Source organism: Lissotriton vulgaris, unplaced genomic scaffold (assembly GCF_964263255.1).
Source record: "Lissotriton vulgaris unplaced genomic scaffold, aLisVul1.2 SCAFFOLD_1345, whole genome shotgun sequence".
Lineage (NCBI taxonomy): Eukaryota > Metazoa > Chordata > Amphibia > Caudata > Salamandridae > Lissotriton > Lissotriton vulgaris.
The window spans coordinates 79,234-100,069 of record NW_028255641.1 but is presented as its reverse complement, the minus strand read 5'-3'; the positions used below and the strand labels follow the sequence as shown (position 1 = coordinate 100,069).

Genomic DNA, 20,836 nt, shown 5'->3' with positions numbered 1-20,836 from the left:
CATGAGTGTTCGGCGGGTCAGTACATCGGGGTTGTACCTTTGGATTTGGCTAAAGGAGAAGATAAACCTATTAGCCAAAGCAGACTCGAGTAAGAACAAAACCCCGGATAGGGTCAAGCCAGGTTATCTCTGTAAGTGGGTTTGAAGGGACAACCAGAGGTGTGTTGGAGGGGACTGTCTTACCTCAAACTTACCGTGTCCGTGTGGATTCACCTACCCATCGCCGCCGAGCTCGAATAGGTAAAGAAGCTCAGTGGCGTGTGCTATTTAAAGGTAGCCGCGTCATAGGAATGAGTCAGTGTCCGCCCACTGGGTGAATCACGTGGAAAGGTATATATATATATAAATATATAAATGCCAATACATTGTGTCGGCCATAACGCAATGGTTAAGTGATATCTGGAGTATATGGCGAACTGGAGTTCGCTGTACCATATTGAATCGGAATGGTTAGGTAGGCCAGTAGGCACAAAGGAAGTGATGAAGTAGTGGAGCTCACAGATTGAATAAAGAAGGTTAGCAACGTACGGGAGCAATTTAGGTAATGGTTGTAAACAACAAAAGGGCGACCAATGGCTGATTTATAGAGTGCCAAGGAAAGTCCTCATTGAGGCCTTGTTTATCAGAAGAGAGGCGGTGAACCCACCTTTGAACTTTACGGAACAAGGCATTCTTGGGACAGTTAGGACTGGATTCCAGCACCACCCACCTCAATGAGTCTGCGTTGTGATTGGTTTACACATCTTGGTGTGAGTTTTTTTACAGCGGAAGTTGCTGCGGTGTTCGATGATGCGTGTTTTAATTGGGCGGGTTGTCATCCCAATATATTGTAAACCACAAGGGCATGTCAGCATGTAAATGCAGTGGGAGGTGTTGCAATTTGTATGGCCCCTGAGTTCCCAGTTGAATGTGTCAGAGAGTTGTATGGTTTTCTGAGGCGCTGTGTATTTACATACCCCACATGTGCTACATGGATAATGGCCCGTGACGGGCGGTAGATGCCATAAGGTCTGTTGAGTGCCTTTCTTTCTGGTTTTGGGTCTGGTACTGATCAGGATATCTTTCACGTTCTGTGACCTTTTGAATGTGAATCTAGTCTGTTCAAGACTCATATCGCCTGTGTTAAGGATACCCCAGTGACGTTTGATTGTGTTTTTGATTTTGTTAGACAGGGGGGTGAAAGTGGTAACACAGGTGATTGGCTGGTTCTCGACTGGTGTTCTCTCCAGTCTTTCCAGTAGGGCTTCTCTGTTATTGTTCCTAGCCCGTTTTTTTGCTTTGGCGACCTCACTTTTTGGGTAGCCTCTGTCAAGTAGGTTCCTAGATAGAATGGTGGATTCCTTTTTGTAGTCGGCCAGAGATGGATGTGTTAAAATCACTGTCAGAAGACCCCCTAATTACTATTAAACAAGCGGACAAGGGAGGTGCCACAGTCCTGATGAACCCTGTAGACTACGAACTGGAGTGTACCAGGCAACTGAGTGATCAACGGCACTATACACCTATCCCTAGTGACCCAACCCCACGCTTGCAGACCGCAATTACAGGCTTGGTGGTGAGTGCAGAATGCGAGCAATGGATCAGCAATAAAGAGGCAGAATTCCTTATGAAAAAAGACCCTAGGGTGCCATATTTCTACATACTGCCGAAGATCCACAAAGGAACCAGACCAGTACCAGGGAGACCCATTGTCTCAGGGATTGATTCCATCCTGGAACCACTCACAATTTTGTGACCACTTTTTGCAACCACTTGTGAAACGCATTCCCTCGTATATCCAAGACACATCTGATGTCTTACGCCTACTGAACTCCCTCCAAGACATGGGACAGATTGACCTCCTGATTACTCTAGATGTGGAGGCCCTCTATACCAACATCCCACAGAGGGCCACACTAGAAGTAATAGAGGAACGGTTGGGGCTGGAAGATTGGAACTAACACTCCACCTTCATTTATCATGGAATGCGCCACCTTGGCTCTTACTGAAAATTACTTTGAGTTCAAGGGGAAATACTTTCACCAGACCCAAGGGACTTCGATGGGCAGCACTTTTGCCCCTTCACTGGCATGTCTGTACATGGCTGATGTCGAAAAATATATACATCATCAATCCAACCCCTTTTCAGATAACATCAAAATGTGGAGGCGTTTCATAGACGACATTCTGATCCTATGGACGGGCCCACCAACTTCACACGAGGCTTTCTTCGAATGGGTTAATACACTCAACCCTTATTTACACTTCACCATGTCTTCCTCATCGAAAGAGATTGCTTTCCTTGACTTGACTAAGACTACAAGAGGGGAGACTCAGCACCACCATGTACAGAAAGCCTACAGACCGCAACAGCCTGCTCCATTACAAAAGCCATCACCTGAGGGCTTTACGCTCCAACCTACCATTCGGACAATTTCTCAGGGTCCGGCGTAATTGTAGTGATGTGGCCGACTACAAAAAGGAATCCACCATTCTATCTAGGAACCTACTTGACAGAGGCTACCCGAAAAGTGAGGTCGCCAAAGCAAAAAAACGGGCTAGAAACAATAACAGAGCAGCCCTACTGGAAAGACGGGAGAGAACACCAGTCGAGAACCAGCCAATCACCTGTGTTACCACTTTCACCCCCCTGTCTAACAAAATCAAAAACACAATCAAACGTCACTGGGGTATCCTTAACACAGGCGATATGAGTCTTGAACAGCCTAGATTCGCATTCAAAAGGTCACAGAACGTGAAAGATATCCTGATCAGTACCAGACCCAAAACCAGAAAGAAAGGCACTCAACAGACCTTATGGCATCTACCGCCCGTCACGGGCCATTATCCATGTAGCACATGTGGGGTATGTAAATACACAGCACCTCAGAAAACCATACAACTCTGACACATTCAACTGGGAACTCGGTGGCCATACAAATTGCAACACCTCCCACTGCATTTACATGCTGACATGCCCTTGTGGTTTACAATATATTGGGATGACAACCCGCCCAATTAAAACACTCATCATCGAACACCGCAGCAACTTCCGCTGTAAAAAAAACACACCAAGATGTGTAAACACTATGTGGAAAACAATCACAACGCAGACTCATTGAGGTGGATGGTGCTGGAATCCAGTCCTAACTGTCCCAAGAATGCCTTGTTCCGGAAAGAACAAAGGTGGGTTCACCGCCTCTCTTCTGATAAACAAGGCCTCAATGAGGACATTCCTTGGCACTCTCTATAAATCAGCCATTGATCGCCCTTTTGTTGTTTACAACAATTACCTAAATTGCTCCCGTACGTTGCTAACCTTCTTTATTCAATCTGTGAGCTCCACTACTTCATCACTTCCTTTGTGCCTACTGGCCTACCTAACCATTCCGATTCAATATGGTACAGCGAACTCCAGTTCGCCATATACTCCAGATATCACTTAACCATTGCGTTATGGCCGACACCATCACCTAACTTTCCACGGGATTCACCCAGTGGGCGGACACTGACGCATTCCTATGACGCGGCTACCTTTAAATAGCACACGCCACTGAGCTTCTTTACCTATTAGAGCTCGGCGGCGATGGGTAGGTGAATCCACACGGACACGGGAAGTTTGAGGTAAGACAGTCCCCTCCAACACACCTCTGGTTGTCCCTTCAAACCCACTTACAGAGATAACCTGGCTTGACCCTATCCGGGGTTTTGTTCTTACTCGAGTCTGCTTTGGCTAATAGGTTTAGCTTCTCCTTTAGCCAAATCCAAAGGTACAACCCCGATGTACTGACCCGCCGAACACTCATGTGGTAATCAATCCCCGACCATTAGGTGAGTTAGGAGCTAGCCTTGTACCATCACCACTGTTTGGCCACTTACACCGATAAGCATGGTAATTTGTCCCAGACTGCTGCTGCTGTTTTTAATCACCGTTTTAATGAGTCTTTACTTCACCTTTGTTCACATACACAGTGTGTGTGTGAGTTTTCACTGCACGCTGCAACAACACAGGCATGTTTTAGTAGTGTTAGTAGTTCAACACCATCTCTAACATGCTGCATTATGTTCATGTCCTGGCTCTGACCTCATATGCCTATAGGAGAATTATATTTATGTTAACCTTTAATCCTTTTTCTCCCCTTTACAGGCATAGGATTAACCATAGAGGTAAACTATACTCACATCTAACACATGACATTAGCATGTTGTTCTTGTTCATTTTTTAGTTCTCACTCTCACAAGGTCCTGATGAATCGTGGGATATTAACCCCATGCGAGAAACATGTCGACCAAGCCTCCTTCTAGTCTCTTCTAGGGTCACGCTACCTTACCTGCCGCGACCTAGCGAGCTAGATTCACGTTTTTAACTGCAGGAGGGGGACCCCCAGAATAAAGTGTTTTTCCGGCACCCCCTGCTACATTTTAAATCACTTTCTCCAGGAAACTTACTGCCCTACCCACACACCACTTCACCAATAGGCCGTTGGACACAAAAGATCTCCGCCAAAGAGCCCCTCTCAGAGGTGAGCCCGTCGGGGATTGCACCGCCTCCCCGACGAGGAGCAACGCCTATGATGAAGCATGACACCCATTTGGGTGTGTGAGGCAAATACGTCCAACAAAATGGATGCCCAAAGCTGTCACATACACACTTCCGGTCACGCCAGTCTTATTTAAATTCTCACTTTCCTTAGGAACAGTTCAGCAACCCCCCTTTTGTTTGACCTGTAATTGACACGGGCACAAGCTGATACTGGACCTTCCACCTCCTTGAGTGGTAATTGGTGCCCGTTTGATCGATTGATCACCCTCCTTCCTTCTTGACGATTATTGTGTTTGCGTCTTGAAAGATGTTGTGGTATCTGCTCCAGTTTGTTTGGAGCCTCCTCTATAAAAGGAGCAACGGAAAGAACATCTAGTCTGTGTGGACTGTAGAGCTCCCATAGACTTTGCAGTGTGTGTGTTTTTTTAATTTTCTCCAGTGTAGTGTCTACTTCTGGGCCAAATAATTGGTTTTGATTAAAAGGCTGGTTTAAAATTGTGGTTTGCACCTCTTGTTTGAACCCTGAAATGCGCAACCACGCATGTCTTCAGAGTATGACACTAGTATTTACGTCTCTAGCTGATGTGTCTGCGACATCTAGTGCACATTTTATTGAGGCATTTGAAATTAATTTGCCTTCTTGTATGAGCTCCGTTGCCTGCTCTTTATATTGATCTGGGAGGTGTTGTAGTAGTGTCTCTAATTGGTCATAATGAGCTCTGTCATAACGTGAGAGAAGGGCTTGTGTATTTGCTATGCGCCATATATTTGTAGCTTGTGCAGCTATTATTTTACCTGACGCATCAATAACTTTGGATTCTTTGTCAGGTGGGGGCGTTTCACCAGAAGTCTGTGAATTCGCCCTTTGTCTTGCATTGGACACTACTAAAGAGTCTAGTGAAGGATGTCCTTTAATAACGGTTGGATCAGAGGGTGCAGGCCTATATTTCTTTTCTATTCTTGGATTTAGTACCCTAGTGCGTACAGGATCTGTGAATATCTCTGGAGCTTGTTTAATGACTCCTTTTTTCATGGGAAGAATTTGAGTAGATCTGTGTGATAGCTCAAATGTATCTAACAGAAAATCTTCCTCAATGTCATCAGAATGCATTGTGACATTGTGGTAGAGAGCAGCTCTGTGTAAGAGGTGATTAAAACCAATGTTGTCTTATGGAGGAGTAGGTTTTGGCGGGTATAACTGTGGATCAGGGACATCAGCCACATTATGTGGTGGAAAAGTATAGATATCCTCATCTAAAGGATATGTATTTGGGTCTGCTTATGGATCCTCTCCACCACTTAAGTCATACTCCTGAACAGTTTGTGGTGAATGTGATGATGCAGGAGAGGGGACAGGAGAGCTTTGAGGTGATATGTAAGGAGGGATAGGAGAGGAAGGAGATACAGGAGAGGGAGGGTGCATAGGAGAAGTTGCACAGTCCTTCCTTTTGGCAAGAACCACAGGTGGAGGTGGTGTTTCTGCTGGTCTCTTTTTATGGGGTATAGCACCTACATGTCCAGTCTTTGGGTTTATGTAGTTTTTTTTTGTTTAGGATCTGGTTTAAACAGTTTTTCCTCTACAACCTTCTTCGGCGTCGATTTTTTTGGTTCCGACAGAGGTTGTTTTGGGCGTTTTTCCTTGGGAGGTGTTATATCGTCCTGTGGCAAAGTTCTCGGTGCCGAAGGTGTCGTTTTCGGCTTGGCAGGCGTGTTCGAGGACTTCGGAACCTCGGAATCAGGCTTTGTGGGTTGTGGCACTGAAGCTGGAGTCTTCGGAGTGGAAGCTGGCCTCGTCGACTTTGTGGCGTCGGATGCTGGCTTTCCCTCTCTAGTTTTGGAAGTCCACGGCTTCGGAGCCGGAGCTTCTTTCGGTGCCTGTACCTCGTTAGGCTTCGGTGTCAAAGGATCTTTCGCTGCCGAAGGATCTTTCGCTTTCGGTGCTGAAGGATCTTTCGCTTTCGGTGCCGAAGGGTCTTTTGGCCTCGGTGCCGAAGGGTCTTTGGGCTTCGGTGCAGATGGAGGAGGTGGAATCGGCACGTGTGGTTTGCTCGGTAACGAAGCACCTGAAGGCGTAGTTGTTTTGCCTCGGAGCCAAGCTCGAAGGCTGGGCTTTAGGAGGATGTACTTGGTCTGGACTGGGCCACTTGGGCGGAGTGCTGACCTTTGGCTTTGGCAGTGTATGTGGTGCAGGGGCAGGAGTACTCACTGGTTGACATGATGGAATCGAGTCATCGGAGTCTTCTGCCCCCGATATGATCTGGAGATCAGGCGAATTCTCTTCTGGAACGAGCGGAACCTCGTCATCGAAGATATCCTCCGGTGCTGGGGCTGATCTCATCTCGTGTCGCAGGCCCTCCGATCCCGGATGGTCTTTTTCGATCGGAAGTCTGCACAAGCTGTGCAGGTCGACTCGTCGTGATCTGGCGATAGAGTTTGCAGACTTCGTGATGATCGCTATGTGGAAATTGTGCTCGACATACCGGGCATATTTTGAACTGAGTTCTTTCCATGTGGTGTAGGCCGCACGGCGTAGTTAGGCCCAACGGCCCGCGTCGATGAACCGGAATAGAGTTGATTGTGTGGAAAGTTGTATATTCGATGTCTATTTTAGTTGTAGGAAGTTTTTGCGCTTCAAAGTTGCTGAAAAAGTTTTTCTAGCCGGAGCGGAGAAGCTTTCATCCAAACCCAATGGCGGAAAAAAACAATCTAAGGATGGAGCCGATGCCCATGCGCAGTATTGTCCAAGGGAGGAGTCACCTATATCGTGACTACAAAGACTTCTCCAAGAAGCCAACAACCTGCAATCATCCGAGCCAAACAGGTGGCAATCTAATGCATAGTGTACGATCTGCAGCTCATATGCCTCGAACATAGTAATAAATCAAATAAATGATCGCACTCAAAACTTAAAATAGGGAAGGAACACATACATTGAGGAAAATCAAACTTTCATTTCTACCATACAACTACAAACAGATAAACAATATACCAATGCTCAAAAAGTGAAACCCTAACGAAAAATACAATTTTAGAAATCTATTACCTTGTTTTTATATAGCACATTAGACCATATTTGTACAGTTTTTAAATGCTACATATATGGAACATTATTGACCACTTGAATAGTATACATGTTAGCAACGTCAGATGGACGGATGTCGGAGTCTGCCATGCAGGTATTCAAACTTGTGATCTTCCAAGCACAGCATAGTTCAGCGACAACTATTCAACTCACTGAACCATACTGTACCAATAAACATTAAAATACTGCTTTATAAACTAAAGTTTGCAAATTAAGTTGAAAACAGACACTAAGAAAGGGATTTAAATTTACAAATGAGAAAAAAAGAAAGATACAGAGGCAAGACAGTGGAGTACACATTAAGCACAAAGAAAGACAGAAATTGGAGAGGAAACAATATGAACAACGCACAAAGATTTGGACATGTGTCACTTACAGTGAATTGAAAATTAGTGAAGGAAAGTTAAAAAATACACTTAATGGAAAGAAAGGAAGAACGGTAGTTACTTACCTGTAATCTGTGGTTCTCCAGTATTGGTGTCTTTCATAGATTCACATCCCTGAATCATTCCCCGTCGTCGGAGTGGGAGTCCCACGGTACATAAAAAAAGCAGTAAAATATGCCATTTGTACACAGCAAATAACAGTATACCGAACCAGGAAGTAAAGTAGCCCCAGCTACAGCATAAAAAACTTCCACATTACTGACTATCCAAGTCATTATGTATAGACCAAACTGCAGCCAATCAGGCCACAGCTCCCACCAGAATGCTCTCCCCAGAGACCCAGGCTCTCAGATTTTGTAGCACCGGAGTGTACCCGAGTATAAGTATATATCCATAGCCTGAGTGAGACTCTGAGGGGAGGTGGGTGGGTGCATGTGAATCTATGAAAGACACCAATACTGGAGAACCATAGATTACAGGCAAGTAACTATTGTCCTTCTCCAGTATTAGGGGTGTCTTTCATAGATTCACATGCCTGAATCAGAGTAGTTAGCAGTAATACAATACATCGCTCTTGGACGCCAAGGTACACAGTTTCCATGCATGAACATAATGAAAAGCAATAACATAATAAGGCGTCAAAAGAGCAAGAGGAGGTGGGAGAGATTATCAGAGGCTCACCTTATTGAAAAAGATTACGCAGGACTGCTCTTCCCACCGAGGCATCGGTATCACTTGAAGAATCCAGACAGTAATGCTTCGTGAATGTGTGCCTGCTGGACCATGTTGCAGCTCTGCAGATTTGCAGGAGAGGCACACCAGCAAACAAAGCAGTTGAAGAGACTGCTCTCTTAGAATGAGCTCTAGGTAAGGTCTGTAAGGGTTTACCTGCTTGTTGATGGCAGAGCCCTATCGTTGAAGAGACCCACCTAGCGATAGTCTGTTTTGTCACTGCACAGCCTTGTCTCAGTCTGCCATACGCAACAAATAGCTGATCCGTTTTCCTGATGGCAGCTGTCCTTGAAAGATAAAACTTAAGACATCTCCTGATATCTAACAAGTGTACAGTCCGCTCAGCTGGCGTCTGCGGATTTGGAAAGAATGTCTTAAGTATTACTGGCTCATTCAAATGAAAATCCGATGGTACTTTGGGCATGTACTTCGGGTTGGTGCGCAGTATCACAGAGTCATTTGTGAATTGCAAGAAAGGTGGTTTAGACGTGAACGCCTGCATGTCACTAACCCTTCTGGCTGATGTTAACGCCAGCAGTAATGAGACTTTCCAAGTAATAAACTTCAGATCAACTCTATGAATCGGCTCAAAAGGATGGCGCATGAGCTGAGCTAGTACTATATTCAAATGCCAGGATGGAGGTGGCCGACGTACTGGTGGGAACATACAAAATAAACCCTTAAAGAATTGCTGGATTATTCTTGAGGAATATAGCGAATTCGTACCATCTTGACGGTATCGGGATATAGCCGCTAGAAACATTTTAAGTGTTGAGTGTGCCAATCCTGATTTAGCCAACTGCAAAAAGGGTAAGATCTTTTCCGGTTCAGCATACATGGGATGTAAATTCATAGTTCGGCACCAAGCACAAAAACGCTTCCATTTGAGCTTGTAAGTTTTGTTCGTTGAAGGCGCTCTAGCATTGGCTAGGACTTCGACAGTCTTGTGGAATGTTCAAGTGTGCAAACTCATGGTGTTGAGGAGCCAAGCCGATAATTTCAGAGAATGAGGGTCCGGATGATATACCCTGCCTTCTTGAATTGTCAGAAGATCCGGAATTTGAGGCAGTTGGATTGGTTCGCATTCTGAGAGGAGAAGAAGCTGTGTGAACCAATATTGTCGGGGCCACCGTGGAGCAATCAAAATTATTCGACACGGTTGCCTTCTCATTTTCTTGATGACCTTGGGAATTAATGGAATTGGCGGGAAGGCGTAGGCAAATATCCGTTCCCAGTTCATTGACAGAGCATCCCCGCATGATTCTTTGTGGGGAATCCAGCTCGCAAAGTGTGTACATTTCTTGTTCTGGTAGGTTGCGAAAAGATCTAGATCGGGGTGACCCCATCTTTGGAAGATCCGATCCAGTGCTGGTCGATGCAGTTCCCACTCGTGAGTGCTGCTCTTGGATCTGCTCAGGGAATCTGCTAGCACATTGGCTACTCCTGGAACATGCACCGCTGACAAGTTGATGTTGTGATCCAGAGCCCAATTCCAGATCTCCTGAGCTTGCTGGGACAACCGGGCTGATCTTGTGCCCCCCTGCTTGATCAGGTCATGCATGCTGTTGTGTTGTCTGTTCGAATCAACAGTCGAGTCTTCCAGTATCGCTTGAAAAGATTTGATGGCGAGGAAAATGGCCCTTAATTCCAATAAATTGATGTGCCATTTCTTTTGCTGTCGGTCCCATTTGCCACTGATCGTCATCCCTTGAAGGTGAGCGCCCCAACCTTCTAGCGAGGCATCCGTGGTTACGATGAATCTGGGGACTTCTGCGAGGAAAGCACAGCTCACCTGCAGGTTGCGTTCTTGACTCCACCACAGGATTGCATTCTTCATTCGAGGCGTTAAGGTGATATCCTCGAAAGAACCTGATACCTGCACCGATTGGTGACTGAGTTCCTCTTGTAAGGGTCTCATTCTCAGACGACAGTTTGGAGTGAGAGGGATGAACGACGAGATCATCCCTAGGAAAGATTTGAATTTCCGAACAGAAACGCACTCTTTTCTGAGGAGTGCAATCGCCATCTCCTGAATCTTCTCTTGTCTTTCGCTTGAAATGAAGACTTGAGCGAGCCTGGAATCCAGCGTTGCTCCTAGGAAAGACTTCCTTCGAGATGGTACCAGATCTGATTTCTCGAAGTTTATTGAGAAACCTAGACTTTGAAGCAGGCAAAGGCATTTCTGGACATGCTTGCTTGCTGTGGCGTAGGAATTGGCCTTGATAAGGCAGTCGTCCAGATATGGGTATATCTGAATACCCTGTAATCGTAAGTGGGCCGCTACAGGTGCCAACATCTTTGTGAATACCCTCGGGGCTGAGCGTAGTCCAAAGGGAAACACCTTGAATTGGAAATCCCTGCCAGCCACTCAACCTTAGGAACTTCCTGTGCCTGGGGAAAATGGGTACGTGGAAGTAAGCATCCTGAAGGTCGAGTGTTGCCATGTGGTCCCCTTCTGTCAGAAACTGGAGATTCTCTTGGAATGACAACATTCTGAACGTTAATTTTTTGATGTATCTGTTGAGGGCACGCAAATCGAGGATGGGGCGCCATTCCCCCGATTTTTTGCGTATCAAGAAAAAAAGGAGAATAAAAACCTTTTTCTCTCTGATGCCGAGGTACTTTCTCGATTGCCCCTTTTCGAATCATTGTATTGATTTGGATGAACAGCTCCTTGAGATGTGCTGGGGGCGGTCCTTTTGGGGGTGAATTTGGAGGGGTTTTTACAAATTCCAATATGTGGCCCTTGGAAACTACATCCAGGACCCATCTGTGTGGTAATTTTTGACCATTCTGAGCAATGTAGGGATATTCTTCCTCCAATTTGTTTCTGGCTGGGGCAAAGTGGTGGCAGGATGTGTTCCTCACTTTTTGTTAGCGTTGTCTCTGCCCCGATATGCTGTTTTTCCTCGAGCTGTGAATAATTATTTCGTTTTTGGCCATATGGTTGTTGCTTATATGGCTGGTATCTCTGGTTGTTCTGGTTGTTTGTATAGGACCGTTGTTGGTAATATCCTCCTCTATTTGTGAAGTTACCCCTTCCTTTAGCACCACGAAAGGAAGATTTCCGGTACTGCAGAGTACCCAACGATCGTGCAGTTTCTGTATCTTTCTTGATGGCTTGCAAAGCCTCATCCACATGCGAGACGAAGAGGTACTCGCCATCCTAAGCCATATTCAGCACCTTGGCTTGCACTTCCTACCTAAAGGATGTAGATTTCAACCATCCCTCTCTTCTAAGGACTGCAGCTCCTGCCAATTGCCTGAATCCTGTAGCTGCTACGTCCACTGCCGCATCAATGATCTCCGACGAAGCACACTCCCCTTCCTGCAGAATTTTAGTGGCTTCGGTGCGGTCCGGTTCAGGCAGTTTTTGAATGTATGGCGAAATGTCTGACCACATCTGCCTATCATACCTGCCGAGAATTGCCAGCGAATTAGCAGCCCTAACTGTGGTCGCTGCAATAGTCGATTCCTTTTTGCCAATGGTATCGAGTCACCTCCCATCTCTGTCCGTAGGAGTGGAGATCTGAGATGACGGGTTCCTTGCTCTCTTCTGAGCTGCTTGCGCAATGACTGAGTCCGTCTTGGCCTGACCGATCAGGCAAGCAGGTGAAGAGGCAGGCGCCCTATACTTCTTATCTACTCGCGGTAAAACCGCAGGTAAAGAATTCAGCGTGGCCATGATCTTTAGACCTTCTTTCCAAATAAAGTCTATAATAGGAATAGACCAACTTTGCCTCTGAGACAGACTCTAAAAGTCGTACAGGAAACAATCGTGCTGTTTAGCCTCCATGGAAATGAGAAATCTTAGTTGCTTTGTCCATAATCCTATGGAAATTTGCAATATCCACCGGTGGTGACTCGGCTTTTGGCTGTTCATCTGGGGAAGGTGTGTCAGCTTGATAATCTTCATACTCCGACGAGTCCGTTTTATCCAATTCACCTTCTTCATGAGTCTCTTCATCAGTAGAGTCTGGGTTACTCGAGGCTGTGGGGAAGAGATTCGAGAGTCGCCTGACTCTGAAGGCGGGAAACGGCAATAATAATCGCTCAACATATACTGCAAATTTTGGAAAAGTTCCATTGGCATTTGCATTCCTGGTGTTGGTGCATTCTCAAACCTAGGCGCTTGTATCTCTTGTTCCTCTTCCTCCTGATCCTTTATTTGTATAAGCAAATCAGATGGGCTCTTAGCTGCTTGAAATAACTCATCACCAGATCCATCTTCCTCAGAATCCAGTAGCCTGTCCGGCATTTTTAGTGGCGACATAGATGTAGACTGTGATGAACGCTTTTGTAATAGAGCCGCAGTGGTGGCTGGAGATGGTCGCGGTATGACAGTGCTCCTTGCTGACCAAACTTGAAGATCTGTGCAAGATGACAGCTTTGGTGTCGTAGGGTTCTCTTGTGCCAAAGTTAATTCTGAGTCTTGTGGTTTTTTCTTCGTCGTCGACGATGTACTCGTCGACGATAATTGCTCCGTCGACGACAGTGGCTGTTTAGTTTTCGTCGACGTGACGGATTTCGTCGTCGACGAGGGAACCGTCGACGGGATTACTTTCTTCATCGACGGGGCCGTCGACAAGACTGTCTTCTTCGTCGACGAGGCCGTCGACGATGACTTCGTCGAGGGGGCCGTCGACGGGGTCTTCTTAGTCGTCGATAGGTTAGTCGACGGCAGCTTCGTCGACGACGTAGACGATGTCCAGGTCTTCTTCGTCGACGGTAAGGCTGTCGACTATGGCAAGGTTTTTGTCGACGCTGGGTTTAGCTTTGTCGACGTAGGCTCGTCGACGAGAGGTGTGACAATCTTCGTCGACGAGATGGGACGAATTTGGACATGAACATCTTTCAGAAGTAGAGAAAAAATTGAGCAGAGCTCAGAGAGACTCCCTATCACACGACGTGCGGTAAAAAATCTGAGAGCCTGGGTCTCTGGGGAGAGCATTCTGGTGGGAGCTGTGGCCTGATTGGCTGCAGTTTGGTCTATACATAATGACTTGGATAGTCACTAATGTAGAAGTTTTTTTATGCTGTAGCTGGGGCTACTTTACTTTCTGGTTGGGTATATTGTTATTTGCTATGTACAAATGGCATATTTTACTGCTTTTTTATGTACCGTGGGACTCCCACTCCGACGACGGGGAATGAATCAGGCATGTGAATCTATGAAAGACACCCCTAATACTGGAGAAGTTAAAATATAGGAAAAAGAAAATAAAGTAAAATATCTACTAAAAACAGTAAAATAATTAGACATACATAGCTAATTAGAGACATAAGACAGTAAAATAGAATTGAAACTAGAAGAGGAAAGAAAAAATAAAAGGTGAAGGTAAATAAAGTAACAAAGAAACAGAAAACAAAAACGCACAAAGGTAAGAGAAAATGATAACATGGAAAGAGCTAATCAAAATAATAGAAAAGGAAGATTATAAAAGAACACATAGGTAAGAAAAGGAGAATATAAGGAAAATGAATTAAAGAAACAAAGTTAAATGTAGGATAGAAATTAAATAAAAAATGAAAATTAACAGGAAGACGAAGGAGTAAACAATATCAATGAAATAAACAATTAAGGACAAAATTAGACAAAGTCAAATCTAAAGAAAATATATGATTCACTACCTCTCTCTCTCGATAGCAAGTAAGAAGGAAGAATATCCACTTGTGTTTCATCATTTCGAAATATCAGACAAAACAAGTACATCTCATGGTACATATATTGTAAAAGCTACGCTGTTAGCACCTAATATGACCTATTAAAAATGGGTCTACTCATGGGGCACAAATACATAAGTAATAAGTAAAGAAACTACAAAACTATAGTAGGATATGAGTAAAGGTTACTTGTTAATTTTTCATATGGCGAGCTGTTAATAGAGAATAATCATACCTGTTCAATGTGCTCTTCACATCCTGGGGGGGAAACAAAAACACAAAAGGCTCAAAACGGAGCTAATAAAGCTTACGTTCACAGTAAAACGTATATTTAAAAAAGTTACTCAGAAGTGTAAAAATTACAAATAACTATAAACAAATAGATGAATAATTACCACGGACATTTTTATTACCAGCCTTCACAGACCAAGCACCAAGTGCAGATTTACCTGATAAACTGTGTTCAAAGCAATAGGAATCAAGAACAATACTGCATCATTATCACAGTGGTACCCAGATAAAGAGATGGTTGTGTGGAAAACGAATACATTTTGCTTGCTGTGTAATGGGTTTCTTCCCCAGGGCCTTTGGACTTGGTATGGAGCAGGGCATCTCTTTCTGTTGGCACAGGAGCAGTAGCCTGTCCCTCACTAAGGGGTACAAAGCATAAAAGAATGTCTCTAAACATTTAGTACCACACCTTGTGGCCCTAAATCAGAATCCTGCACTTTTGTGGTAATCTTTGGAAATCCTAGACAGGACTGCCTCCACACTACCCAATCGTGTGCTGCATAAGTCAGTACGGTTAACCGCTAAACCAGAATAATAAATGTTATGTACTAGGGTCCCATAAAGAACAACCAATTTGTAGTGGGAATAAAATGGTAGTTAACCCCTTTTGCCTATACAGTAATCCAATACAGGTCTACTGTGGGACTCACTATGTACATAAAACCAATAGCACCACAGTAAATTAGTGTGAAAGAGGACAAGGCAACGTAACACAATGAGAAATAGTTACCCAGCCACAAAATAGACAAGAAATTTAAATGCAACTAAATTTGCAAAATAACAGGGTGTTTGTTACTGAACATTAATAACTCAAGTAGAAAACTGAAGGATGAAGTGGAGGAATAGTAGGAGGAAAAGGTGACCAGTAACTGTAAAGCTCCTTAAAATTTGGACGGCAGACAACAGTAGGTCTCAACCATCTCATGAATCTTAAGACTATGTTAATCGATCATCCACCTATTCATTTTTTAGGTCGAGCGACCTCTCAATGCGCATGCGCATTGAGTGGGAGCGATATATATAGGAGCTTAAATAAGCTTTACCTACACTGGCGATTGACTGGCGATTTGATGCTGTGCCCGTGCGCGTGCACATCATCAAATCGCCAGCAGCACTCCTCCCCTGCTGCTTCACACCCTCATGCCGCTCTCCTCGCTCCGCCCCCTCCCCTGCCCACCGTGTCGCATTTCTCCTCCCCCCTCCCCACAGCAATGCCCTCCGCCGGCCGTACTTTCACTTTGACGGCCGCATGCCGTCTCTCGTGTTTCTCCTTGTTTTGGCGTGTACAGTGAAGGGTCCTAGGAAAAAAAAAGGTGATGTATATCAAAATGCATTAACTTTTAAAAACAGCAATAGCATGAAGTATTGACAGGAAGAAAGAGCACGCGAAGTGGTGTACACAACAGTGGCATAGGAGAACATAGCCCAGCAGAATCGGTGGCAAAGATCTAGACGCGACTAGAAGGAACCGGCAGAAGCCGAAGAGCACACGTCACTTTACAAAAGCTGAAAGTAAATATACATAAGATCGCCACCAATTAGGAGCATACACGGGGAAATTGCGATGGGGATAGAGAAGATCATCAAAATTGCACTATACATGGAAGGCACCTTTTACAGCCACAGCGAGGCACACTGAAAATAATAAATTCCTGTCAAATAATATGAAACGAAAATAACTAGCACAGCAAAAAAAAAAAAAAACAAGGCACCGAGATTACTATCTGCACCAACTGTTACAGTGCATATAGCAACATTTAAATAGATTTCTAGAGCTTTAATTGGACATTGGTTTGCATCCTTTAGGTTAGATATATACAAAGGACCACCGCCATTCTGAAACGTTCCTATACCGCTCTTTAGAGTACATTGTCCACCCTGCAGGGAACGGATGCGGACAATGCTTTTTCCCTGTTCTCATCTTCATCTCCCCCATGGTTACTCCTTTCCCAGGTCTATCTCCATTGCTCTGCCTTCCACCTCTCATGCCTGTCTCCCAAACTCATCTTCTCCCTTTCTATACTTAACTCCCTCCCTTTCTATAATCTCAGACTCCCTCTCCTGCTTCTCTCTTGCTTCGCTCTTGGGCTCCCTGTCCGTACTTCTCGCCCCTGATACACTCTTGGGCTCCCTCTCCGTGCTTCTCTTCCTTGCTGCACTCTCTGCTCCCTCTCTGTGCTTCTCTCCCCTGCTGCACTCTCGTGCGCTCTAGAGATGTGGCCTAATGACAAGAGCTGCCATCTAAGTCACGTAAATACAAAACATGTTGCATTCCAAATGCTATAGGTGTCACATTCGCGAAAGTTATAACTATTGGCATTGTAAATGACAAAGCTATCCATTTAGCTATTTTAAAAACCAACACATAAATAAAATATTTGTCATTTACAAGACCAATAGCTACAACTTTTCTAATGCGAGACCTATTGCATTTCCAATGCTTGGTATTTTTCGGGATGGCTTCGGCCGTTGGTTGTGTAATGTACTCTTTGTTCTAAATTCCGGAAGAATTGAATCTGTCTTAGAGACAAATACAGACACAAATTTAAATGTTATTGAAATAAGATCATCTTTTCTCTGTCACAAACCCTTATGGAACCCACAGGACCACCACGCCCACCACCACTACATCCACCACCACATCCACTACAACCACCACCCCATCCACCACCACTGCATCCACCATCACCACATCCACCGCATCCACCACCACATCCACCATCAACAACACATCCAGCATGACATCCACCGCCACATCCACCACCACCACACCCACCACCACCACACCCACCACCACCACACCCACCACCACCACACCCACCACCACCACACCCACCACCACCACATCCACCACCACCACCACATCCACCACCACCACCACCACATCCACCACCACCACATCCACCACCACCACACCATCCACCAGCACCACATCCACCACCACACCATCCACCAGCACCACATCCACCAGCACCACATCCACCAGCACCACATCCACCAGCACCACATCCACCAGCACCACATCCACCAGCACCACATCCACCAGCACCACATCCACCAGCACCACATCCACCAGCACCACATCCACCATCACCACCACCACCACATCCACCATCACCACCACATCCACCATCACCACCACATCCACCATCACCACCACATCCACCATCACCTCCACAGCCACCATCACCACCACATCCACCATCACCTCCACAGCCACCATGAAATCCACCAGCACCACATCCACCAGCACCACGTCCACCAGCACCACATCCACCAGCACCACCACATCCACCAGCACCTCCACAGCCACCATGAAATCCACCAGCACCACGTCCACCAGCACCACATCCACCAGCACCACATCCACCAGCACCACATCCACCAGCACCACATCCACCAGCACCACATTCACCAGCACCACATCCACCAGCACCACATCCACCAGCACCACATCCACCAGCACCACATCCACCAGCACCACATCCACCACCACATCCACCAGCACCACATCCACCACCACATCCACCACCACCGTATCCACCACCACCGTATCCACCACCACACCCACCACCCCTGTATCCATCACCAGACCCACCACCACATCCACCACCACATCCACCATCACCACCGCATCCACCATCACATCCACCACCACATCCACCACCACATCCACCACCACCACATCCACATCCACCACCACCACATCCACCCCATCCACCACCACATCCACTACAACCACCACCCCATCCACCACCACCGCATCCACCACCACCGCATCCACCACCACCGCATCCACCACCACCGCATCCACCACCACCGCATCCACCACCACCGCATCCACCACCACCGCATCCACCACCACCGCATCCACCACCACCACATCCACCACCACCACATCCACCACCACCACATCCACCACCACCACATCCACCACCACCACATCCACCACCACCACATCCACCACTTCCCACACATCCACCACTTCCCACACATCCACCACTTCCCACACATCCACCACTTCCCACACATCCACCACTTCCCACCCACACATCCACCACTTCCCACACATCCACCACTTTTCACACATCCACCACCACCCCATCCACCACCGCATCCACCACCACCACCCCATCCACCACCGCCATCCACCACCACCGCATCCACCACCACCGCATCCACCACCACATCCACCGCATCCACCACCACATCCACCGCATCCACCACCACATCCACCGCATCCACCACCACATCCACCACCACATCCACCACCACATCCACCACCACATCCACCGCATCCACCACCACATCCACCATCACATCCACCATCGCATCCACCACATCCACCATCACATCCACCATGATATCCACAGCCACCACCGCATCCACCACCACCACATCCACCACCGCCACCGCCACATCCACCACATCCGCCACCACATCCACCACCACCACATCCGCCGCATCCACCACCACCACATCCACCACCACCACATCCACCGCCACCACATCCACCGCCACCACATCCACCGCCACCACATCCACGACCACATCCACCGCCACCACATCCACCGCCACCACATCCACCGCCACCACATCCACCATCACCACCACATCCACCACCACATCCACCACCACATCCACCACCACCACCACATCCACCACCACCACACCCACCACCACCACATCCACCACCACATCCACCACTGCAACCACCACCACATCCACCACTGCAACCACCACCAGCACATCCACCACCACCACACCCACCACCACATCCACCACAACATCCACCACATCCACCACCACCACATCCACCACCACCACATCCACCACCACCACATCCACCACCACCACATCCACCACCACCACATCCACCACCACCACATCCACCACTGCAACCACCACTGCAACCACCACCACCACATCCACATCCACCACATCCTCCACCACCACCACATCCACCACCACCACCACTTCACCACTGCACCACCGCATCCACCACCACCACATCCACCACCACCACACCACTGCACCACCGCATCCACCACCACCACATCCACCATCGCATCCGCCACCACCACCACATCCACCATCACATCCACATCCACCATGACATCCACCGCCACAGCCACCACCACATCCACCACCACCACATCCACCACTGCCACATCCACCACCACATCCACCACCACCGTATCCATCACCACACCCACCACCACATCCACCACCACCACCGCATCCACCACCACCACCGAATCCACCATCACCACCGAATCCACCATCACCACCGCATCCACCATCACCACCGCATCCACCATCACCACATCCACATCCACCATCACATCCACCACCACATCCACCCCATCCACATCCACTACAACCACCACACCCATCCACCACCACCACCCCATCCACCACCACCACCACATCCACCACCACCGCATCCACCACCACCGCATCCACCACCACCACCGCATCCACCACCACCACCACCACCACCGCATCCACCACCACCACCACCACCACCGCATCCACCACCACATCCACCACTGCAACCACCACTGCAACCACCACCACATCCACCACTGCAACCACCACTGCAACCACCACCACCACCACATCCACCACTGCAACCACCACCACCACATCCACCACCACCACCACATCCACCACCACCACCACCACATCCACCACCACCACACCCACCACCATCACTTACACCACCATCACTTACACCACCATCACTTACACCACCACCACCATCACCGCATCCACCATCACCACCGCATCCACCATCACATCCACCACCATCACCACCGCATCCACCATCACCATCACATCCACCACCAACACATCCACATCCACCATCACCTCCACAGCCACCATGAAATCCACCACATCCACCAGCACCACATCCACCAGCACCACATCCACCAGCACCACATCCACCAGCACCACATCCACCAGCACCACATCCACCAGCACCACATCCACCAGCACCACATCCACCAGCACCACATCCACCAGCACCACATCCACCAGCACCACATCCACCAGCACCACATCCACCAGCACCACATCCACCAGCACCACATCCACCAGCACCACATCCACCAGCACCACATCCACCAGCACCACATCCACCAGCACCACATC

The 20,836-nt window shown here is 47.4% G+C and overlaps 1 protein-coding gene across 1 annotated transcript in view; it reads right to left on the bottom strand.

Annotated features, from left to right (window-relative positions):
- Nucleotides 1-20,836, bottom strand: part of LOC147659044 (E3 ubiquitin-protein ligase TRIM39-like) — a 267,718-nt gene that overhangs the window by 208,562 nt on the left and 38,320 nt on the right. Inside the window, exon 5 of the mRNA XM_086952016.1 lies at nt 14,622-14,644. Within this exon, the coding sequence (XP_086808142.1) occupies nt 14,622-14,644 (23 nt within the window). The remainder of the gene's footprint in view (nt 1-14,621; nt 14,645-20,836) is intronic.